The following is a 26,507-nucleotide window of genomic DNA, read 5'->3' as shown; positions in this document are numbered from 1 at the left end:
CTAATTGTCAGGCCATCGGCACTAAATATATCACTTATTTACAGATGTGTGTAGTAACTCAGAAAGGAGTTCTGTTTCTGCAACCACAGAGAGTAGAATTGGTTTTTTGTTGGTAGCTCATTCTCAGGGTAATTCTGACCTTACTTTTTCCTCTCCAAAATGGTTTTATTGAGGTTACACTGATGGCATTTTTTATGACTCTAGAGTCATTTGCATGCAACTTCGAAAAATAAGTTTTTCTCTGATTCAGAAATTCTAGAATAAAAGATACTATCACCAATTCATGTATCAGTTTATTTCGTAATCACAATTTCTCAGATGTGAGAAAAAACCCCAAATACCCATTGTACAGTTTACTGTTTATAGTATTTCTTATCCTAAAACAGTAGCTCTAAATAGTTACTGAGTTTATTTACTAAAACATAAAGATAAGAGATTTAATTGATATGAAGAGGCTTTCAGAATCTAATTAACCTCCCAGCTAGTCATTAACTCTATGACCTTTAGAAATAATTGACAGGAAATTTTTTTTGCCTTATAAAGAAACTTCCATTGGGTGGCCAAATTTCAGGGTAACAGAGACTATAGTAAATGCCGTTGAGACATGACTGGATAATATGCAAAATAGCTATTAGTAAAATGAGATGGATTTCCAATAATATAATCTATCCACCCAATCTGTTGTACACATTTGCAGCACTTGCCTAATTACAGTCCTTTTAGTGATCATGTCTAAAGTCTTTTCCCAGAACGTTCTATGAATTATTTGGCTGTGAGAATAAGGAGGAAAGCATGGCAGCCAGTTTCTCTGCACCCATAGCACACATGCAAACCAATCATATCACACATGCCCACCCGCGCGGTCTGCTTTCAGAATCAGAATCTTCCTCAACACGTGTTCCAGCCACTACCAACTGACAGGCACTCACAAGGGCCGGGACCAGGCCAGGAGATGCAGTGTTCACACACAAAGTGTGACTCAACTGAGTAGTGACAGGCCTTTCACATAATACTTCCGAAAACCTAATGCCCTTGCTTTCAAGAATTAGTTTCACCAAATATCACTTAAAAAAAAAACTACTATATGATATGATTCTAGATCTCAGTAAAGCTACAAAAAAGAAATGTTTAAAAATGTACTTTCAGATTCCATGCTGGAGAAAACAGATGTTTGGAAAGGAAAGTCTTGATCTTTGTTGCTCAAAGTTTAGTCCACGACTAGCAGAATCAGCAACAGCATCACCTGGGAACTGGTCAAAAAAACAGATCTTTGGCCCTGCCGCATACCAGTGAGTCCGAATCAGCCTTTAAGCAAGAGTCCCAGTGATTCAGACTGGACCAGAAGCTATTCATTTGAGACCCACTGATCCCTCTTGTCAGATCCTGGCCAAAGTACCAACAGGTTGCTTCTCTCTTCCTCAGGAATCAATGTAGATTGATCTTTTTCTTTCCACCATTACTACAGGTAGTATTTCTATGTGGTCTACTGTGCCTATTTTTTTCTTACACAACAACAACTTTATTCATCCCAGGTTCACTTGAAAGATTCTCACCTTTATTTTTATTAGAACATATTTGACTTCAACAAGGAAAATTTGGTAAAGTTTAATTTTATTTATACTATAATGATCACCAGTAAGTTCTTTTATAAATATATATGTATATATGCATATGTATATATACACAAATATATGTGTGTGTGTGTGTGTGTGTATAATATTTATTGAATGTCTACAATGTGTCATTCATTGAGATGGCTGTTGGAGTTAACAGCGATAAATAAAACATCATTATGTCTTTCAGGGAAGCGAGACAGACTTAGAATAATAAATTTTAAAAAATTCAGTGAGGGGGCGCCTGGGTGGCTCAGTAGGTTAAACCTCTGCCTTCAGCTCAGGTCATGATCCCAGGGTCCTATGATCAAGCCCCATGTCGGGCTCTCTGCTCAGCAGGGATCCTGCTTCCCTCTCTCTCTCTGCCTGCCTCTCTGCCTACTTGTGATCTCTGTCAAATAAATAAATAAAATCTTTAAAAAAATTCAGTGAGGTAACTGAAATTACAAATATTATTTGATTAAAAGACTTATCATCTTGTATTCCGACTGTAGGCAGGACTCTGGAATTGTTCCTAAAACTTCACTTTTGAGTATTCCACAGTGATATATTCAGTAGCCAGTCCTGAGGAAGTAAGGATGTTCTGTTCTTTGAAAGCTGATTTGATACTTTTAAGGCCAAACAATGCTACCTTTACTGAGGTGATAACCAATTATGATTCAAATATGTTGTCCAACATCAAATTCCACATGCCATGAAATCTGTACATATCACTAAAAATTGACTATAAAGATCCAGGCTTGGGGCGCCTGGGTGGCTCAGTGGGTTAAAGCCTCTGCCTTCGGCTCAGGTCATGATCCCAGGTTCGTGGGATGGAGCCCCGCATCAGGCTCTCTGCTCAGTTGGGAGCCTGCTTCCGTTCCTCTCCCTCTCTGCCTATTTGTGATCTCTGTCTGTCAAATAAATAAATAAAATCTTTAAATTAAAAAAAAAAATCCAGGCTAAATATTTTTCCCCTTTCATTTTCAGATACTGGGTGGTGGGGGGGCTCCAAAACATGAGAACTTTGGTTTGTTCCAGTTCAAGAATGATCATGTGAAATTCTGATGATAAAGTGCTGGTGATTAGTAATGACAAAGAGGTTACATTAGTGAGAAAAGGGCTGTATTTTGAAACCTACTGTATTTTCTACTATTAAATACTTTTCAGCCAGCTGTTAGTACCAATGCCCATACACCATTAGAGCCGTGCAGTAACAAATGAGAGGAAATTCAGTTTTATTGCCTTGTGCATATAACTCGAGTAATCTAACATGCACTTTATTTGTTCAGCAATGATGTTCTTAATAAATGAGATGTGAAGCAGCTTTTCATGTTCACAAAACACATGTAAATTAAGTTAAAATCTTGTTTTAAAAAGAAACACATTTTTACATATCAAATTTGATATCTAAAAATCCACTTGGTCGTCATGACAAATGTGAAGATACTTTTAGGCCCATTTCTTCTCTTAGACTTTGGGGAATAAAGATAAATGTGATTTATAGGTACTAGTAAAGGTCTTCTAAAGAGATATAAACAAAAATGAACATTACAATTTAGTAGAAATTTGCAAAACATTGTTTTCACAAAATCATTTTTTCCCTTTTTTCTTGGAAGCCTCGATACCAAAGGTTTAAATCCTTTATGGAATATACTAATCCTTTTTTCATTTTTTCACTGCTATCTATTGAAAAGCAATTATATACTTGGTTTAACAGAGGACAGGTTAGAGCTACTGAGTTACCTGCAGTAAGAACTATTTTAATTATATTTTATAGTACCCTAAGAAAAATTTTTAATGGACTTTAAGAATATTATTTCTCTAAGTTCCTTCATAAAGAAAAAACCTGCTTTTCTGAAGAAATGAAATTACTAATTATAAAGTTAAATACTGGTTCATGTTGCCTCAAGTAAATTTAAAATAGTAACAAGAAAGGTCTACCCCCTTTCCGTTCACAAGCTTCACATTTAAAAAAACAGCACACATTGCCTAGCTCCCTGTCAGGCTGGACAATTTGCAAGTGCTTTCTGACCAGGTAGTAAGTCTACCGATTGACTCTGTGGTTATTGGTTTAGGGGTAAAATATGTTTTTAGTTTTACACTGAGTGTTTAGCCCCAAATTGGTGTCTCTCATAATGAACATTTATGCTCGGGATTCTAAAATCTCATGGTGACACAGCTCTTTACTTCTAAAATGCACTCCTCAAATTTTATATTGAAGTACTAATCTTGGTATTAACTTGAGAACGCAATTAGTTTAAAATGCCTCTCTTTTCACATTTCAATCTAGACCAGCCCTGTTGCATGGAACTTTCTGTGACAATCAATGCATGTTATATCTTCCCTGTCTTATCTGGCAGTCACTAGTTGCAGGAGGTTACTGAGACCTTGAAATGTGGCTAGCGAGAGTGGGGAACTGGACTGGACATCTTATCTAGTTTCAATTCATTTAAATGTGAATTGTCATATATGGCTAGTGGTCACTGTATTAGCATAGATCTGGATTTAGTTTCTGGATTGTGCTTTGGTAAAATTTGCCAAATTTTAATGAAGTTTCATTGGAGCTATAAAAGCATTTTTCACATTTTAGGTTTGTAATATTATGCTATATGATAATCACTTGGACGTACACTGTTATTAACTGTTTTATTAAACTGTCTCCCCCTGTTTATTTATTCTACAAATATACTCTGAGGGCCTGATAGTCTCTAGGCCTCACATGAAGTTCTAGTGATAAAATGGTAAACAAAATGTACACAGTCCCTTCCCTTCAGGAGTTTAAAATCTACTGTGGAACAGGAACCAGATAATATGGTGCCTTTTTTTTTTTTTTAAGATTTTATTTATTTATTTGACAGACAGAGAGATATCACAAGTAGGCAGAGAGGCAGGCAGAGAGAGAGGGGGGGAAGCAGGCTCCTTGCTGAGCAGAGAGCCAGATGTGGGGCTTGATCCCAGGACCCTGAGATCTGACCTGAGCCGAAGGCAGAGGCTTAAGCCCTTGAGCCATGCAGGTGCCCCATAATATGGTGCTTTGATGGAGGAAACATAGTTCTAACTCTAATACAGAAAAAAAGGCTACCACGAGGTAAATTGGACAGTTCAAGGATGGCTTTCCAAAAGTATAAATTGGGACCTTTCTTGAAGGAAGGAGTGTTAAAGACAAAACAAATCAGGTTTGGAGAAGCTGAGGAAAATAAACATGTTTTGGTGGTTCAAATATAGGATGGCGATGGTAGGGGGAGGGAAATAGAAAAGAGGGAGGCTGGAGAAGAAGATAAAAACAGGGGACCAGAACATGCATGGCCTTGTGTGCAATCTTAAGGACCAAGAGTCCTTGAGGGCCTTGTTTATGTTTGTATCTCTAGGCATTCCAAGGCACATACTACATGGCAGGAATTCAACCAATCTTTGTTCATTGAATGCATAAGGAAATAAAAAATAAAACAAATAACCAGACAAATAAATGAATGCACTTTTACACTTAAGTACCCATGATGCATATCAAGAAGAGCACCTGTTATGAGGAGCACCGGATGTGGTATGTAAGTGACAAATCACTAAATTCTACTCCTGAAACTAATATTACACTATATGTTAATGAACTGGAATTTAAATAAATACTTGAAATGAAGAAAAAAAAAAGAAGCCCATGGAAAGAGCCATGTTACTTCATTGCAAAAAAAAAAAAGTACTGATATGTAATATACATCTATAAAGCATGCATACAAATAATTTTATCTCCCCCATCATATTTTTTTTTAAGCAGGCCCCAACTTATAACCCTGAGATCAAGACCCAAGCTGAGAACAGGAGTCAGAAGCTCAACTGACTGAGCCCCTTAGGCGTCCTTTATATATCCATATTTTGTAATATAGAGTGTAAAATTGGAACCTACTCAATTAGTTTAGATACAATGAAAGCTCAAGTAAAATAAACAGATTTTCTTATTTTACATATATTTCCAAATTTGATAATACATGGCTTATAAAAAAGTCCATTTCCACTATTTGTTGCATTTGGTTTTCAACAAAAATTATAGCTCTCAATTTTCACCAAGCTACGCAAAAGTTGTTAGCTTATTGATAACCTCCAGGAGCATTGTGAAATAATAAAATTTATAAGCTATTTCCAGTTCTAATTCAGGCCTTAATTATTACCATGCAAGGAAACATTTTGGTGGAACGACTGTTCTTAGAATTCTTTAAATCCAAACAAGATTCAGATGATGGAAAATAAAATTTCATGTAAATATCATCTCTTTCTCTCCTATCTTCCTTTCTCCCTTTCTCTCACACACACACACACACACACACACACCACACACACACACACTCTTCTCGCTAATTTGTGCATCTAAAAAAAAAAAAGTAATCCTTTGATGAAACAACTGTAAATCCAAGATTTCTTTTGCAGGGGTTATGTCCATCTTTTTTTTTTTTTTTTTAGATTTTTGCAGATACCCTTTATTTCTTTTTTTTTTTTAATTTTTTATTTTTTATAAACATGTATTTTTATCCCCAGGGGTACAGGTCTGTGAATCAGCACTCACCAAAGCACATACCCTCCCCAGGTTATGTCCATCTTTTTTGATTTCCTAGGGAGCAACAGAGGGCCCTGTGTTTTATTCCTCTTCCACCCTTAGTCATTGACTAATGGCCCAGACTGGATGAAAACAGAATCACTGAATCACTGAAGGGTGACATCCTCCCTCCTGGCCAGGTGCTAAGTGGCAATCTCTTAGGGGTATTTGGTTAGAAAATGTGTTTGATACGGAGGTAACTTGTCTGGGACTTCTGCCACTCCAAGGACCACCTGCAATGATCTGGGGATCAATGACTTGTTTGAATGACTTTTGATCAATTGTTTAGCTTATATCTTCCTTTGAGTTGCCTGTATTACATTAATGAGGGCTCCTTAGCCCTCCAACTGTTCCTGAGCTGCTTTTTATATGCGTTCTATAACCTTAACAAGAATGCCTTCTTCTGCTGTTTCAGAATCCCTTGTACAGTGCTGACTATAAGCTGACACTTGCTAAATCATTGTTAAGAGAAGGATGGCCCGAAAGCGTGTTCTGTGGGCCTTGCATTCTTCAGGTCATCTTGAATTGCTCAACACCACATCTTCCAGGAATAGAGCCCAACATCAACTGTATGGTAGAATGGCAGAAGGGAGACAGGAGTGGAGCTAAGACAGTTGGAAGAGACGAAGGGGAGAGTTCCCTTAATATCATCAGAATCCCTACTTAATTTCAACAGCCTTATAAGCCAGCATTTTGAGTAAATATCCAGTCTACTTGTCATATAGTAAAATAAAATGGACTTTCTTCAAAGAAAGCGCTTTTAATACAGTAACTGTTTTTGTTTTTTTAAAGCAATGGATTAAAAATTTAACACATTTACTAAATCTGGCATATTTATATATTGTATCTAAACAGATATTCAAGCTGCATTATAATATAATAATAAAAAAACCTATCTCAGTCTGTCTATTAAGTCTTTGTCTTTGTGCCATTGTAACAGTAGTGCTAATTATCAAGCAAAGACATGATAATTACGCAGAGCTTTTTTGCTAAAAGAAGGAATCTTTTTCAACACCCACGCGCTGCACAATTTCCTATGACCCTGTAACACTACTCTAGTATGGCCCAGAAATTTGTATTTTGGTCTAAATGCTGGGAATCATATTATTTCTCTCTCTGTGCCAATCTTTTTTTCTTGTGAGTAAACTGTTTTTGGAAGGTTAAGGGAGAGGGATAATGGTCCAAATGGGAAATATAAAACTAATGACCCTTCATGAAACATATTATGCTCCTCATTAAACTTACGCAGTTAGATGTATTCCATTAAATTAAAATAAATAGGATTTAAAATTTTACCCGGGAGTAGTAAACTACCTTCACTCTCAACTTTGTGTTAGATTCATTCTAAGGATGGATTCCTCAAATCCCTGATGTATCCCAGTTTCCTAGCCTCCAAAACAATTTACATCTTTTTTTTTTTTTTTTTTTTTTTTAAGGAGGGGAAGGGCAGTGGGAGAGGGAGAGAGAATCAAGCAGGCTTCACACCCAGCATAAAGCCTGATGCAGGGCTTGATCTTACAACCATGAAATCATGACCTGAGTTGAGATCAAGAGTCGGATGCTTAACTGACTGAATCAGTCAGACACCCCCAACACAAATTATGTCTCAGGGCTGCAGAAGTTTTCAAACTTAGTGTATGAAAGAATTATTTGGGAAACTTATAAATGCAGTTTTCCATCCAGATGCCGTCTTCCCCGCCAAGTATTTCAAGAGTAGTGATTTCAATGAGCTGCACTTAGAAAAATACTCAATGTGGGGGTGATGTAAATTTTATTAGGCTTAGGGAGCCCTCTTACTTCTTCCTCATTTATCTCTATTATTACTAAAATGGAAAAGCGAAATAGATGAAGAATGTGTGATTCAGGTAGTTGAGCAGGACCGATTTATAATATGTTCTGTTCATCCCAAGAATCAAGCCATCCCTAGGTTTGGTCCAGGACCCCCAGACTATCTTTTTGAGAGATTCAGAGCTTTACTGAATTAAACGCAAGATAATAGAGCTGCTGCTTTACTCTCTTTCAAAAGTATTGCTTTTTAAAGAATTGTGTTGCAAAGGACTTTCGAACTCAATGCCTTCATTTTTAAGATGAGGACACTTCAGCCCAGAGAAGTAGCTAACTTGTCACACAGTAAGATTGTACAAGACAAGGTTTCAAATGCAAGCCCTCTGACTTGTAACCCAGTGCTCTTCTTATGGCCTTTAAAGAAGTCTGGCTCAGATACCCATCTGTCCAAGATTATGAAAGTCCTGAGAATGTGAAGTTCTCTGTTAAATCACACAGTATATTCCTGACTAAAGCTCTCAGAAAAATGAATTTTCTAGATTTTTAAGCTTCTTTAAGAAAGCGAAGTTTAAAAGCACATTTTTCAAATACTTTACTATGGTTCTACTGCATTTTACATCATGTTAAGGACTGGAGCAGTTTAGGGCTAATGACAAATTCTAGCTCAACTCTGATACCCTGAAGTATCTGTTGTAATGGTTTTGGTAATGAGATGGAGTCTTGAGTATTGAGTTGTTTTGTGTTTGGAACTTACGTTAAATGTGTGTGAGTGCACAGACACACAAACTCACATAAACAAACACACACACAGAAGCACCTATGAGATTTGACGTTGACCAGTTCTGTTCATATTCGTGTTTGTTTATGAATTTTCACAGTTACAGGTATACGTAGATAAAATTTTTTCCAGAAATTTTTTCAGGAAAGTTTTCAGGTAAGTTTTGTAAATGGCCTTACATTTCAACATCAAGGCACACAATTAAAATCATGTCAATGAAAAACTAAAGTGACATTCAGTAATGCAAATCTGCAAGTATTTTATACATATACCACATTAAGTTTATTCACTTTCGTTTTCTGAAATTATTTGCTTGGCTTTGTTAGGCAAAAACAAAAAAGGCGATCAGTTCAATACTTTTATTGTTTTATATTGTTTATTTTTTAAGTAGGCTCTATACCCTGTGTGGAGTGCAAAGTGGGGTTTGAGATCAAGACCTGAGAGTGGAATGCTTAACCGACTGAGCCACCCAGGTGCCCCAGCTCAATACTTTTAAAAAACTTCCAAATAAAGGCAAAGACATGAGAATCAGTCTTAGGCAATTATAAGACTGGTCAAATTAGTGCTAAATTATTTTCATAATATGAAACAGTCTAAAAATAATGACAAAAATAACCTATACTCTGGTAAACTGACCCTGAAAACATACTTTTGAAAAATTTATTAGTTTTCTTTTAACTCTGGGAAAGCAATCATAATCACCATCACTAATCATGAGGAGATAGACAAGTGAAGGAGACAGACAGATAGGGACAGTCCTCACTGAACGTCTTTTTTGATTCAGTATTCACTGTTTATGAAGGGTATTATAAGGCAATAATATTTAAATAGGATATGTGCAGGAAGTGTTTAAAACTGTATGGCAATGCTACTTATGCTAATGAATCAAAAACATTTTTGTGTTTTAATGTGATGCTTATTTATTTCTGGCACAATAAAACGTTTTAAATCTAACTTTCATAAAACACCAAGCTAACATTTAGAAATTCATTTTCATCAGATTTCTGATTCTGCGTATATTAACAATGCTACACTAAATGATATAATTGGGGGGAAAACATTTCTAGCAGAATAATTGTCTTTACCCTTTCAGTAAGAATGCATTAGGAAGAATGAATTAGAAGAGACAAAGTGAGAAATTGAAGTATAAGGCTGGGTGAGTTCATTTTTAAATATTTTTTTTCTTTGACGATGCTGTGACACTAGTCTATACCTAAAAGAAATCACCAAAAGTCAGTAAAGCCCTGTGTTGGCCACAATTCCCAAGTCTTATTCCTGATACGGCCGTGTGGAGGATGAGGTCAATACGTTGACAGTGGTGCCTGTTTTCTAGCAAGGACCAGGTATCTACGTTGTCCTTATCACCATATCGCTCTAACTTGCATTTTGCAGGAATAGAAAGGGTGGGGTAATGTTGGAGTGATAACCGGGGGACATCCGTGGGGAACAGGAACACCTTAGGAAAAGGAACCAGTATGTGTGCGTGCACGTGTGTGCGTGGAAGGGGGAGGTCCAACCATCACACCACTCAGCTGGGGGTGGGGATAGGGGGTGGGGTTCGCCAAACACGCATGCGCTCTCACCTCCACGATGTCTGAGTTTGTCCGGCTCTCATGCGGCTCATTGTACTCCGTGTACTTGAGCAACACCTTGTCCATGTCGGTGCTCGCGTACTGGAACAGCTTGTTGGTGCTGTTGAAGATGATCAGCGCGATCTCACAGTCACAGAGCACGCTCAGCTCGTAAGCCTTCTTCATCAACCCAAATTTCCTCTTTGTAAATGTCACCTGGAAAAAAAAAGCCAGGCAGTTTTGGTGTTTTTTTTTTTAAAGGAAAAGAAAACTTTTTTTTTTCTTTTTAACAGTACTACTTTTTTTCCTTTGTGAAACAAAGTGTGTCGTTGTCAGAGCCCTTGGGCACTAACACATTTGGAAAGAAAGCAAATAAATCTAAAACTAATTTCTTCTTAGAATTTGAAAAGTGTGATTTCCAGCTTGTTGCTGAATGTGAAACTGTAAATGCCAGATTTAATGTAGGGCATTTTAATGAAGGTGACCAGAGAACTATTCATGTTTTCTGGAGCAATTTAAGATTTGAGAAAATTAATTTCAACATGGTTAACATCTTTCCCAATTATAAGTTTGGAGCTCATTTTTTGACCATGTGAAGACTGGACATGCATACCATTTTCGATGCGTGTTCAGAAATTCTTGGTGTGTGTGTCCAAAACTTTTAAGAATTTGTTTTGTTTAACTGAAAACATTCGAAGGGATAAGACTGCTTTCAGACAGTGCTGTATTATGTTTTCTAGAAATGCAGCAGAAAGTTGGGAAGTACTTTTGTCAAAATACCGTTAGGGTTCTGTTTTCAATCTTTTGTGTATCTTTCCTCCCTTCTCAGGCCTGAAAATGTATTATTATCTTTTCCTTTTTTTTCTTTTAATCTAATCTATTACCAAGTCCCATAATTCCTTCCCTTGAAATGTTTCTCAGGTTCACACTTTCTTGTCTACTTCCCAGGCGGCTCTATCATTCCCGTCCTTATCAGTTTCCTGTCCTAGATGATCTCCCTGTCTGAAATCATTCCTTCCTCAATTCATCTCCAATCTTTAAAATTCACTCTTCACAATGCCTTTCTCCTGATGAGCTGTCTACAACAGCTCTGACTTTGAATACTTCCTATCTGGCAAGGATACCAAATGCAAATAAAAATTTCACTATTCCCAATTTCATTCCTTTCTTGATTACACTCTAGTTTGTCCACCAAAAACCATGGACATTGTTAACTGTAAGCTTTTAAATGTCCCAGCATTTTCCAGCAGGTGTTCTCTGGAATATCATTTCTATAAAATACTCTTCAGGACAAAAAGTTCAGTAGCTTAATACATTTGGGAAATGAGGCACATTGATATATTAAAGGCTGGAAAAATTTTTAAATTTTGTTTAACCTGCCAAACCATTTCCTGAAAGAATGTTTGTTTCTTTGCTTATTTATTTATTTAGAGGAGCATTTACTATCAGTTTTCAAAGCTAGGTTTTTTGAGTCATATACTCTGGGAAATGCTGACTAACTTAATTTAGTTGATTTTTATTTTTTGTTATGTATTTATTTATTTTTAAAGATTTTATTTATTTATTTGACAGACAGAGATCACAAGTACACAGAGAGGCAGGCAGAGAGAGAGGGGGAAGCAGGCTTCCTGCTGAGCAGAGAGCCCGATGCGGGGCTCAATCCCAGGACCCTGGGATCATGACCTGAACTGAAGGCAGAGACTTTAATCCACTGAGCCACCCAGGCGCCCCTCCTTTGTTGATTTTTATTTTTTTTAATTTTTTTTTTTAAGATTTTTTATTTATTTATTTGATAGAGAGATCACAAGTAGGCAGAGAGGCAGGCAGAGAGAGAGGGGGAAGCAGGCTCCCCACTGAGCAGAGAGCCCGATGCGGGGCTCGATCCCAGGACCCTGAGATCATGACCTGAGCTGAAGGCAGAGGCTTAAACCACTGAGCCACCCAGGTGCCCCCTTTGTTGATTTTTAAATGGACAACTTAAATTTTTTTTTTCTCACCTTCATATCTAACCCATCTTGCAGAGGCCAGCCCTATTTTTTTTTTTTTTTTTTGTCTTGGGACACCCAAAGGATGTCCTCCAGTCCTACATCTATCTGAATGTGCTAGTAATCTCTTAAACCTCCACAGCTTAAACTCATCATCATCCTTGAAGCTGCTCCCCCTCCTGGCTTGGCCATCTCACAATAAACTCAGTTACCCAAACTAGAGACCTCAGAGTGAACTTTGAATCCTACCCCATCCCACAAACCTACATCTAAATGTATTGACAGGAACTGTGGGTGAACAGACAGAAAAACCTGATCTTTTGGTCTCCTCAATCCTCCACACTTTGTTAATACTGTTTTATCTATCATCCTTTATTTTTCCCTAATAGCACTTCTCACATTTCATAATTTGTATATTTTTGTGTGTGATCATTTGATGTCTGTCTCTTCCTCTACAATGCATGTTTCACAAGATCTTATGCCATTTTTATTTTGCTCACAGTGTATGCCCAGTGCTTGGACCAGCAGACACATATGGGCACAAGTTAATGATCTGTAGTATAAAAATGAAATAGGGAGAACTATTAAGTGAAGTTTCTAGAAATATCAAATTGATCTATATTATCTAAAATTATGGGGCGCCTGGGTGGCTAAGTGGGTTAAAGCCTCTGCCTTCGGCTCAGGTCATCCCAGGGTCCTGGGATCGAGCCCCACATCGGGCTCTCTGCTCAGCGGGGAGCCTGCTTCCCCCACACCCCCCTCCCTCGCCGCCTGCCTCTCTGCCTACTTGTGATCTCTGTCGAATAAATAAATAAAATCTTTAAAAAAATAAATAAAATTATGTGAAAGCTTTTCCCATGACATTTTAAAAAATCAAATCTTCAGTAGACTTTTAAAAAGATAAATCTATGCTCAATAATGATTATATTGCTTTATCACATTTGCATTAAAGGCAGGATGGTAAAAAGGGAAGAACATGGGGCCTGGTTAAGAGGATCCCAGATTTGAATGCTGAACCTGTTATGTGCTAGTCGTGAGAAATTCATTTAAGTTCTTTAGTTGGATTTTTCTGAGTTTGATTTTTCATCTAAAATAGAGAGGACGCCTATTCTTAGTGTTGCTGTGAAGACTGCACAAAATAACATCAGTGTACAGTAGTGAGCATACTGCTTAACACTGAAGCTCAATAAACCTAGTTCCCATCCCTCACTTGGCTGATGTACAGAAAAAGGACTTACAAAATATGTCTATGTTGGTGGCTATGAAGAGTCTACTGATTAAGGCTATTTGAGGATCTCATTATTCCTAATACAAAGAGAAAGCAGAAATCTGGAATCCCCTCTGATCATTCTTTGGAAAATACGGTATTTATCAGCCCACATCAGCTAGTCAATCTCCACTCAGATACATTATTTACATTTCAACTTTGGACAGTTTTTCTTTGTAATAATTGCCAATGTCCCACTTTTTGTTTTATGATTATTGATTGTCTTTCTAAGGTACTTCTACTAAATATACCTAGTGTTTTATTTTCATATCTGATTATCACACTACTTTAGAAGCTTTTTTATTCTAGTTTATTCAGATGAGTTATGATTGGTATTAATAATGAATTAAGACTACCTCTTTGGGATAAAGAATCATAATAATTACATAGATTTATATAAAATGTCTTTTAATATTTATTTTAGAAGCAATTTAGTTACCCAGATGTATTTGCACATTGGTATTTTATTTAGTGAAACAGTGTAAGAGTAGATTCAATACAGAAGGCACTGGCCCAAAATACTTTCATATATCTAAAACCACTTTTAATCAGACTTTCATGACCACAAACTGTAGGTGGAATGTCTCAATACAGTATGGTTTCTGTTGTACTCAACCTCAGAATTTAGTACGTTACAACACTCACCATCAAAGTACATTTCAGCACAGAAATATCATTAAAGCTACTATTTGTGTTTACTTTTAGTTACTCCTCAACTTTTGTGTAACCAAATAGGCTTCTGGATAATGCATACTTATTTAATAATACCTGTCAAAAAAGTCAGCACATATAGCTTCTTCTCATTAAAACTGAAAACTGAAATGGTGCTGACTGTATTAAAGCATTTAAGAAAATATCTTCAAAATCTACTCTTAATTGCTCTAAATTTAATTCTGTATTATGCTCATATTCCTCATAGCATACTCAAAATGTATTTTAGAATGCTTTTTTCTCATTGTGCATGGCTAGATAAAACTGTTTTTAAGCATTAAGCTTTCTAAAGAGACCTGGGATATTACTCTTCGTTTAAAATATGCCACTCAATGACAAAGATTGCAGCTCAGAGCTTTTATACTTAAATATAATAATGTATTGTAATGATTACATTTTTTATAACTTGACAATAATTTGTAATGGGAACAAGTCCATTTCTATTAAAATAACATTATTTTTAACCTTAGGTGAGACGGAAAACTCTTTTCATAGTAGTAGGCAAAGAGATGCTCTTTTCCAGTGCTTACATCAATCATGGTGCACTGACAAGAGAATAAAGCCAGTATTGTTTAGTGGACACTGTAATTCGACATTAGTTTTCAGAATTAAAGAGACTTAATATGTAATATATGCACAGAAAGCAAACACTGACAGTTTTAATTTTCTTTCCTTTACTTCTTGAATCAGACCCAAATATAATGATGATGTTGCAGTAAGAGGATTCAGTATTGAGTTTTAGAGTAACTTCAAGTTTTAACTCCTAGCATAAGGGCAGGCATCACACATTTATACATCTTACATTAGGTATCTTACATTTATAATTACTTTAGAACTTACAAGGTATGAATCAGGAATTGAAATCAGAATTTGAAATTGAGAAAAGGCACCTTATTAAATATACCTCCATACAACTGAGTTATAAAAAATTTGGTAAATCTGTTCACAGAAACAAATGTAACTTGAGCAGTTTTTATTGAGCATTTTCTATATGCCAAATGAGAAGCACTATTTATTGACCATTCTCCCTGTCAGATATTTGTGCTAGGTGCTGGGGCTTCTATTACATATATATCTCCCTTGTTCATGTCTCCTCCTCATGGCTGGAGAACAAAATACTCATTTAATTCATTAAGGCTAAAAGCAAGTTGCTTTATTTGAAGCAAAGTTTATTACTTAGTTAATAGTGTTATATTTTCAGTCATGTGTAATGATCTGAAATTGTACTTTTATCTAGAGTTAGAGGTGAATTCAGTTTTTGTTTTCTGACCAACCTTTTCTCTAGACTGAACAAGAAAAATAACAGTAGATGTTAACTGAATCAAGATGAATATGAAATGAAACCTACCATATTGGTTACTTCTTATCTTGTACTCAGTGAAAGCTGATTGTGGTATTACGTCCCACCCCCTTTCCATCTGGTTGCTGGCAGGCTCCCAATCAAGCAGCAAGGCTTAAATTAGTTTAAATGCCAATTTCTTCTACGAAGCTTTCATTGTTATATTTGGAAAAAAACTCATTCCTCCCTCACTGTCATCCTCTAAAACTTTTTACAAACCTTTACTATGAGACTTTTTCTAATATTATAGAGTTGGTTGTTTATGAGTCTGCCTCTCCTATTGGCTTTCAAGTTTCCCAAAGACCCCATCTGTGGCTTCACCCAGACTGACCAGTGGACACTCAATGAACATTTGCTGAAACAGTGAATTATGGAATGGAAATAGTCTATTTTAAAGTCTGAATATTTGGTTTGTGGCCAAATTTGATGAAAAAGATGAGGTTCTAAAAAATGGTGGCATGAAGTCAAAGAACTTCCCCCCTTTTTTGTAGAAATTAAGATAACCTTGATTTTATAACTTTTGAACTAAAATAACTTTTGTAAAGATTAAGCTCATTTAGATTTTTTAACAATTATTCAGCAGTATCTTCTGTAGGGATTTTGTTGTTTTGTTTGCTTACTTTTAAATTAGCTGTTTCAAGGTCTGAGTACTTAAGGCTTTAGAGGGAGAAACCAATTTTCAATTATGCTGACCTTTTTAAAAAAGATTTTATTTATGTTATTTGTCAGAGAAAGAAAGAGCACAAGCAGGCAGAGTGGCAGGCAGAGGCAGAGAGAGAAGCAGGCTCTCCGCTGAGCAAGGAGCCTGATGTGGGACTCAATCCCAGGACCCTAGGATCATGACCTAAGCCGAAAGCAGTGGCTTAACCAACTGAGCCACACAGGCGTCCCTATGTTGACTTTTTAGAAAACTTGAGTTACATAGGATTTCAACAAAAATTTGCTACCAAGAGAAAAAATAGTCTTGGGGCACCTGAGTAGCTCAGTGGGTTAAACCTCTGACTTTGGCTCAGGTCATGATCTCAGGGTCCTGGGATTGAGTCCCACATCAGGCTCTCTGCTCAGCAGGGAGCCTGTTTCCCGCACTCTCTCTGCCTACTGATCTCTCTGTGTGTCAAATAAATAAAATCTTTAAAAAAAATAGTCTTAGTGGAACAATATAATTTTCTGCTAAATGTACTTTTTTAACCTTTTTGATCATTTCATCTCTCAAAAATAAGAGACTTTGGATATATGTATTTGTTTTAATTAACAGTTTACATGTTAGTAACATGAATCTTGAGAGAGAGTGACTATACCATTTTGGAATCTGTAATAAAGTAGCTAAAGAATGGAGAGAAATATATTATGTACATATGCTCTAGATTTCAAGAAAAAAGACATTTCAAAAAGTTCCGAGAAAAGTGGGCTTTATTTCTTGCCTAGATGACTCATCATGAAAGATGATAAAGTGTGAAGATAAAAATTTAATTTTATAGTCACAAGATACAGAGATAAAGGGGCAGGATCTAAGAGTTCAAAATGACTGCATTCTTTGAGCAAGAATTTATTGAACCTTCCAGTTCAGATTGTCAAAGAACATGTATTCGGCAAAGTATTTGATAAAATCCTCATCTCAATATTACAGAATTGAGACTAGCTAGTAGTAATTTAGAGGATTTAAATATGAATTGATTGATCAGTGTTAAGTTTAAGGGGAAAGTCTCTAGTAAAGGGCCATAGAGTTCAGTAACTCTTCTGTCTCGGACATTTCTATCACTGGTTTAAATGAAGATGCTTATCAGACCAGTGTATTAACATAAATTTGGTAGAGTCTCTATCTGTAACTCTTGCTACGGACTAGAAAGCTGGTCACAAATAGCATGATGATACAGGTAATTTTAGAGTCTCCGTTTATATTTTAAAAATACAATTCTACAGGTTCGGGTTGGAAGAAAATTAATGTGGTGGCTGATTTGGGGACAAAGATCTAAAGTTATCGTGGAAATTAATAATTCTAATGATCTTTTGTTAGTACTAATTAATCTTAGGCACAGTATTTAGTTCTGAGCATTGCATTTTAAGATGATACTGACAAAATCAGTGTCTATTGGATAGCAAACAGGTTGATGTAGGATCTAAGAACATTTTGCATTAGAAATCACTGAGGGAGGGACACCTGGTGGCTCAGTGGGTTAAAGTCTCTGCCTTGCTCAAGTCATGATATCGGGGTCCTGGGATGGAGCCCCACATAGGGCTTTCTGCTCAGCGGGGAGCCTGCTTCCTCCTCTCTCTGCCTGCCTCTCTGCCTACTTGTGATCTTTGTCTGTCAAATAAATAAATAAAATCTTTAAAAAAAAAAAAAAGAAATTACTGAGGCAATCTGGAATGTTTAATCCAGAGAAATATGGTTAAAAGTGATATGCTGAACACTTTCCAAGATCTGAAGACTTGTGGTACGCGAAAAGGCAAATGAGTTACTCCGTTTTATTCTACAGACTAGAACTAGAAAGCACTGCTGCAAATCTTTTATTTTTTTTAAGATTTATTTATTTATTTGAGAGAGCGAGTGTGCATGCAAGTATGTGTATGTGTGTGCTGGGGCGGGGGGGGGGGAGCAGAGGAAGAGAATCTTAGCAGATTCATGGCTGAGCCTGGAGCCTGCCACAGGGGGCTGGATCCCACAACTCAGAAGCAGAAACCAAGAGCCCGATGCTCAACCAACTGAGCCATCCAGGCGCCCCTGCCGAAAATCTTTTGAAGAGGCTGAAAACAGGAAAATCTAGTGAGGAGAATTGCCAAAGAGTGGATCTAGGCTCATAAAGTAGGAAGCAGTTCATTCCTGAACATGTTCAAGTACAGCTGTTTATCGAGGAAGGTGTAGGTGTTCCTGAATTAACAGGAAGCTGGACTAGAGTAACCTTTAACATATTTATTTCAGATTTTAGATGTTCAGATTCAATGCCTAGGTAGCACAGGCTTCTAGATCAAGGGGAAGATCTGAGTGAATGGTAATATGGCTCAAAACGAGAATCTTATTTTTGCAGTTTCCCTCTATAGGATGCCTTAAGTTTTGGTTACTCAATCTCAGAAGTACGGCATCATAATCACCTCTGATTTCTATATTCCAAGAAATAAAACACTGTCACTTTTTGTAGCTAGATAAGCTACAAAGACTGTAAAGAATTTGAGTTATAATATTAAATTCTGGGCAGTGCTGAAAATGCATAGAAAAGTAATGGTAGAGATAATTCATCTCATTAAAATGTTTTTAAAGAAGCAGTGTGGCATAGAAACAAAAACATGGGAATTAAAAATCAAGTCTAGGATCTGCCACTTACAAGCTGTGTGCTCTTGGGTAAATTGTCTAACTTCTCTGAATCCCGGTTTCCTCCCCTGTAAAATGAAGGTTATACGAAGCATCTTACAGAGTCCTGGGAGTTAATCTAAGGCTGTAATAAAAGTGTAAGTGACTTGTTGACTGAAACACTATACAAGGCAGGTAGTATTTTTTTCTCTGATGCACTGGGCTCAGTTATTTCTTGTCACATACTGTAAAAGATTGCTGTCCTAGAACCTGACAACTTGTGTTAACCATTATTATTTCTAGACTAGAGTTTCTCTCTCAGCTAGACCTTGAACTTCCCTTGACAGCCCAGAACATCTCTTTTCCAATCTTGTACTCTGAGGTCCCAGGACAATACTTGGCTAAATATTTGATGAATGAATGCATGGATAGATGGGTGGAGGAATTACACATTTTTTGCAATCCAAAATGAATGACTAAAAATAACTTTCTATGCATGATCTAACTATGTTAATAGAAAATTTGCCGCTGAGACAGCAAAATTTCATATTGTTATTTTCCTTTTTTGTCATAGTAATTTACTGGGAAAACATGCATTTGGTAAAACTGAATAGTAGAGAAATTAGACTGGGTTAAAATTTGTGTGTGGATTTGTTTCTTATAATTGCTTTTATTTATTTATTTATTTTTTAAATTTATTTGACAGAGAGAAATCACAAGTAGACTGAGAGGCAGGCAGAGAGAGAGAGAGGGAAGCAGACTCCCCGCTGAGCAGAAAGCCTGATGCGGACCCGATCCCAGGACCCTGAGATCACGACCTGAGCCGAAGGCAGCGGCTTAACCCACTGAGCCACCCAGGCGCCCCTTATAATTGCTTTTAGATAAGTGTTGACTTTATCTGGTGACTTTTTTCTAATAAGTTCAAAGACCTTATAATAAGTTATCCCACTACATTTGACAGTGTCTCTTTCAAGTTAGGATATGGTACAGTTCATCATCCCATTTCTTAGATGACACTGTACACAAAGACATGAATTGCCATATCCAAGGTCACAAAGCTAGTTCCTGTATGAATTAGAAATAGAACCCTCTTCACACAAAATTCATTCTCCATTCCATTAGTCAGTGTTCCTTCTTTTAGATAACTAGGCATTTCAGGGGCTGACATTCAGCACAGCATGGATCCCATCAACCGTTGGCTGAGCAGCGTACATACATTAAGAATTGTCAGCAGTTCTGATGAGTACAAGCAAAGTAGTGCATAACTTATTAATTAAGGTAACGATAGCTCTCTAGGTTAAAGTAAAAAATATTAACAATACAAAAATTGAGAAGAAGTTGGCTTCTACATTCTGACAATAAATCAAAGCTCTTTTTGTGTGGACACTGTAGCCAATTCTGCCCTCAAGACCTCCAGCCATTCCCACTAAAGCCAGCGGGAACCACATGTATACACTAGTGGGCATGCAGTAGTTCTATATTTACGAATGTTTATTTAAATTTCACAAAATGAGAAACATTTTGGTTGGTAAAAAATACAGGTCTGTTTACAGGCGGAATAAAAAAAGGTGGGACTCTGATTTACACACAGGTAATGTAAATATCAAGTTCTAAAAACAGAGGACAAGTCCTGTACCATTTCCTACGGGGCAGGGAGATTAGTTTGACTACTGTGTAACAGAAAGGACATTTAATAATGAGCCTCCACGCCACATGTGTGTCTGCTCCGTTCACCCCCAATCTCGGCTCTGTTCATAAAGTTACCTTAGGAGAACTTTCCTGCCATAGTAACTGTGGGAGTACTTGCACCTTACAGGAAAGTTCCAAATAAATGAAAGAAAAGACCTTTGGAAAGAGCAGCTTCTCACATCTACAAGAATAACGGAGTCCTAACTCAAAAAACAACTTGCAACGCATTACTGAGGGAAGCAACCATTTTTTAATCTATGGGTCCCTAACACTTCTTTCCATCACTCAGAATACGGTCAACAGAATCCTAATTGAACTGCTCAATGAATGGAGAACTTTTTACTCATTTCTTTAACTCATAAAGTAATTATTAGTTTCTTTGTTTTACAATGTATTTGGGACAAATGTATCCAAGGAATTCTACTTTCAAATTTTGAGGTTTTCTCTCTCTCTCTCTCTTTTTTTGTCCAACTAGAGTCATGATAAATATAACCCTCATCCTATGAAAATATTTTAGATCCATTCCTCCTTACCCCCAGCATAGATAATCTCTCAGTTTCCTCCTGGTTAAGGAAACAGAGTGACTAATGAAGGACAAGACAGACAGTTCATAGATACAATGCAGTCTCTAATCCACAGCCATGCAGTCTTCCTATGTGTTTAATGGGTTAGGGATGGAGTCAAGAGTCTGCAGCGACAATCTCTAATTGAAAAAAAGGGAAATGCCCTCTTAAATGCTCTTTTTCTTCCCCTGGCTTGTTCCTGACAGTAAGTAATGGTACAACTGTTCTAAACTATTCCTCTTCAATTTTATTTTGTTTAATTCAGTCTGTCATTAGAAAGGCTTGCGAGCTTTAGGCTTGATGATTACTCTCGGTGGGAGGAAGCAATGCCACTGCAGACTTGTGTTCTAGACAAGCGCTCCTTTATACAATGACGGGGCCTGCCATCGTAAATGAAAGGCTCTTTAAAGAGCAGTGAGGGACTCTTTTAAGCAGACTGCTACCATGTGCTTGTAACCCTCCAGCGTAACTTGCGAGGATGAGACAGCAGTGTGTTCTGCTGCAAAGAGGACTATTGTCCTCGTTAGCCTCAAGCAAATTGAGCCGTGTTTCACTGCAATGTAGCAGGATTTCCAAAGGGGTTTCAAGCAGTAGTTCCTAAAACTCTGAACAGAATAAAAAGATTAAAATAGCGAATGTAGTGTGTGGAATTCAGAACTCTACCAACCCTTCACCTAAGTCAACCTCTTACCCCCCAAATAAAACTCTTAAATTTTGTGCACTGTACACTTCTTGGGCAAAAATATTGAACAATGAGTTAGATTAAAGTTAAGTAATTGAATGCATATGAATAAACCTGAGTGTTTACTCACAAACTCACAGGGTTTGCATTTTAAAACTTATAGTAGCTGATTTCTGATATATCTGTCCGTAGGAGGAAAAGGAAGAAAGATGGTCTACAATTATTAAACTTACCAGGATTTAAAAGATTTCATTGTAGCCCATTTTTAAGCCTAAGAGTATTCTGGATTTTAAAAAGAGGGGGCTATAATGCAGTATGTTTTTAATTTTTTATATGAGCCATTCAGGTCTCCTTGGTTCGTTAAAAGGCTGATTTATGTTCTAAATTCGATCTGTGGATGCAGTCACAAAATAAATACCTCTGTTTCTTTATACCTCATATACCTAAAATGTATCATTTGAATCTGAGAAGAATCAAATAAACCAGACTAATATTTTGGGGGCAAAAACATGTTTACTAGTTTAACAAAGCCAAAATGTACCTAAGGTAAAGGTCAAAGACTACTTCATTCCCTGCTGAGCAAATGCTCAGGAAGCACATTTGTCTACGTTTCCTGTCATAACAGGAAGAGTGTAACTTCTTCCTTTCCACGATGGCTTCAGTTTTACCTCCTAACTCCAATATTTTCTCCCTCAGGGCCTTCCAAATCAATCCTCGCAAGACAGAAGGCAGGAGGCTGTCTCCGTTGTAGTTTCCAAACAGTTGCGTTTGTTGAAATGTTATTTAAATGTTAGTGATTTCTTAAGCTAAACTGTTCCAACTTAAAATTAAAAGTCAAAATTCCAAACATTTACAGTGGTTCTCTTATTCTTATTAGTGGTTCAACTTATTTCAAAAGAAATGCAAGTATACCTATTCCATATTATGGAATTTCATTTACTTCAAATTAATTATGTTATTTTTCTTTTCAACCAAAGCTATCATTCTGGAGTGAGGAGGGGGCATTGCCATACCTTCTTCAATTAGAGTCTGTGAGGATGTAAACTTTAAAAATACTATTATGATAATAATTTTTAAAGGAGCTCATTTTGAATGAATAAATTACAATGTTAGAGGAGGTCTAGACGGCAAAGGACACAGTTTTTGAAAAAAATTAGCAACATGTTCTTTAATCTACAGTTTGGAAAAACCTCTTGGTTTATGTGGTCTATTTATAATGTTAATATTTTTAGGGTTGGTTTCTCAGTAATACAATGTCACAGCGTTTGTGCATTTGCAAAGCAAAAGGTGACTTGTCACAGACAGAATGGGGTGTGCGAGCATTTGCAGAGGTGGAAGGTCCATTCAATCCCAACTTTCTACTTAAAACCATTGAGATACAATAAATACAAGCATCAGGATTTTTCTAAATCATGGTTTTAAATGGAAATGGTATGAGATACTCAAATCAGAACTGAAACAACAAAACATCTTGAAGCCCTCAAGTACATGGAGGAAACTATTACCTTTTGCCTTGTGCAACTTTTGGCCTCTCTTAGATTCCTTATTAAAGGAAAGTCAATGAACGAGTTTGAGAGCATCTAAGACAGTACTTCTCTGGTAGTAAAGGAATAGATCTATTCAATACAAATATAAACTATCCCACATGTATGGGATGCATAGTAAGTGTGTGGTGTGCTATCTCTAAGATTCAACCATATAGAGGGGAGACCATTTGTGAATTGTTTTTAAATTGCTAGGAATAGAATAGAAATGAATGACCTGATGTCACAGCTGTTAAATGTACATCTGAGCACTCTAGCTACTGCTTTCTTTGATTTGGAAACTCTCAAAAGTGTATTTTTTTTCCTTTTGGTTTCCTTTCTCAGTCTCTTCAATCACTAGTAATTCCAGCTCTCTGAACAAAACTTTTTCCTTTGATTTTTTTTTTTTAAAGATTTTATTTATTTATTTGACAGACATATCACAAGTAGGCAGAGAGAGAGGGGGAAGCAGGCTCCCTGCTGAGAAGAGAGCCCAATGCAGGGCTCCATCCCAGGACTCTGGGATCATGTCCTGAGCGGAAGACAGAGGCTTTAACCCACTGAGTCACCCAGGCACCCCTTCCCTTTGGTGATTTTAAGATAAATGAAAGAATGATCTAACTTATGTGCATGGGGAACCTTTAAGTAGGCATCCACAGGACGCATCAATAGACCCTATAATTCAATTCTGAAATGTACTACTATGTGCTAATATGTTACTATGATACACCCTGATTTTATATATTAAAACCAAGTTTAGGGGAGGCAGTTAGCTGTTAAGAAATGACACTGAGGGGGGAAAAAGGCATAATAATCATCATTATGAAGTATTTGTGGATTTTATTTTAGATTTAAATCAACACTTTGGTGATTTTTTTGAACTTTTTATTCACCTAATTTAAAACAAGGTTCCAGACATTCATTGAGAAACATGGATAACTCTCTGATAGTATCTTAAGTATAATTTCCTCTCTAATAATATATACTTACTTGGTATGCATACAAACAACTAATGATTCTGGAAATTCTGTTTGTGCAAATGATAAAAGAAAATGTATATGTCTAGATTACTCTGTTCTTTGACTCATGGTTCAGGATTCATCACAAAGTTACTTCTTGAAGCAATTTATTTGTCTTTCTAAATTATCTTGTTCCTTACATTTAAAGAGTAGGTTAGTTGGTTGTTACTCTCAAGTTTAGAACTATAATTAGCCTTTTATTTACTGGTATTCTGGATATCACCTTGAAGGAACACTACAGTAAAAATTCCCCTGAAATTTCAGCTTAAATTCTAAGAACTGCCTAACATAGTGGAAAACAGGAGAAAGTAAGGAGTAACATTCGTTTCTTTTTTTTTTTTTTTTTTTTTTTTTTTTTTAAAGATTTTATTTATTTATTTGACAGAGAGAGATCACAAGTAGGCAGAGAGGCAGACAGAGAGAGAGAGAGAGAGAGGGAAGCAGGCTCCCCGCTGAGCAGAGAGCCCGATGCGGGCCTCGATCCCAGGACCCTGAGATCATGACCTGAGCCGAAGGCAGCGGCTTACCCCACTGAGCCACCCAGGCGCCCCATTCGTTTCTTTTTAAAACAGAGTCATTTGAGGAAATAAGTAAATCTCTTTTATTCAGTTTACTTTAAAAAATATCAGATTTAGTTTTTTAAAAACATCCATTTGTAGAAACTGTTCATATGTTGTACCTACACTGAACATATTTCTCCAGGATTTTTTTCTGAGCCCATTTAAGGCAATTTATAAGTTGTACAGAGAAACTGACATAGGGACATAAGAAAAGAGAAAAAGTGAGAAAATTTAACAGCTACGATCTCTGAATTCTTTTTAGTCATAAGGGGATTCTCTTGTTCTATTAACAGGAGAATGCTGCTAATTGTCTTTAATTTGTGCTCCAGATATTGCACTGATAATTACATAAAATTTTGTTTGCTGGCAAAAACCATTAGTGTGCCAGAACTGATAGAAGAGAGCTTAAGACATTTAAAAATCTTTTTCCCTTAACTTATTATATTAGACCTTGAGTTATTTGGCAAATATTTTTTCCCTTATAATTATTCAAACATTTAAATGCCTTTTTATAACAAATCACACAAATGCATTTGCATTCACCTTTCTTATCCTTTCAAAGTGGAGAAGCTGAAAATTTAAAATAGAACCATACATGTATAAACATGTTTAGGTTAAGCAAGCCTAATTTTTAGATTACTTTATTCTTGATACAACTGACATCACAGATTTCTAAGTCTATTCTGTTTGTAAAAAGAGTCATACAAAGACAAAAGTCATTAAAAAAATCTGGCTTTTTCAGGGGCGTATTTACCGGGACCATATGAAGGAGGGTAATATTATTGCCTGATTGCTGAAGGTACTTCAGGGGGGTAGAAACAAAGAACGCAGATGGAGACATTGAAATTGTAGTGTTAGAATAAGCTGGAATCTGAAGTGATAAAAACGGTGGTAAGTAGTTCAAAATAACTTCGTCAGTAGCATACATTTGAAAAGTCCCACAAGCATAGAGCTTCGAAAGCTACTGCTTTCCATCCTTGTCACAAGCCCTGCTCTACAAATGTTTGTGATTCTCCTTCTGGTCCAGGAGCCATCCTCTGCTATCAGCTGCTCCAGCTCCGAAAGGATTCTCTCACTCCCTGTGAGCTTCCAAAGCCTCCTTTGTGTTCCTGCTCTGCTCTGTTCCACTTTTCCTTCCAGCTCCCTGATAGCTTTTAAAGGTAAAACCCTCTTGAAATGAAGGTTCAGGTATGACTCTAGTGTGTGACACAGCGCGGGAGCTGTTTTGATGGAAGTCACATTAACTTTTAACAGCTAATGGTTTAAAGAGCCTGAGTCTTAATAGGAACAGCTAATAGATACATTTATTGGGCATTTATTGTATGTTAGATGCTTTACATTTATCCCCTAATTTGATTATCCCAGTGACCTGAGGAGCTGGGTACAATTTTTTAACCCTCACTCTACTGATGAGGGAACTGATAAGGCTCAAAGGGGTTAAGGCACTCGCTGGAGGTTAATACAGCTAGTAGGTGGCAGAACTGGGAGCAGAGCTAGGTTTGTGTGTGTCTAAAAACCATCCTCCACCATTATGTTATACTGGATGCAATATGACGTAATTGGGAAAAGCAA

General features: G+C 36.7%; 1 protein-coding gene across 20 annotated transcripts in view; it reads right to left on the bottom strand.

Moving 5' to 3' along the window:
• Positions 1-26,507, bottom strand: part of MEF2C (myocyte enhancer factor 2C) — a 177,959-nt gene that overhangs the window by 70,007 nt on the left and 81,445 nt on the right. For all 20 annotated transcript variants that reach the window (XM_013059763.2, XM_013059764.2, XM_013059768.2 and 17 more), the window contains one exon: positions 10,324-10,527. In XM_013059763.2, the coding sequence (XP_012915217.1) occupies positions 10,324-10,527 (204 nt within the window). The remainder of the gene's footprint in view (positions 1-10,323; positions 10,528-26,507) is intronic.

The sequence above is a fragment of the Mustela putorius genome, unplaced genomic scaffold, assembly GCF_011764305.1.
Source record: "Mustela putorius furo isolate JIRA1106 unplaced genomic scaffold, ASM1176430v1.1 tig00537350_pilon_pilon_pilon, whole genome shotgun sequence".
Lineage (NCBI taxonomy): Eukaryota > Metazoa > Chordata > Mammalia > Carnivora > Mustelidae > Mustela > Mustela putorius.
Note: the sequence above shows the minus strand (reverse complement) of the source record. Positions and strands in the feature narration are given on the sequence as shown.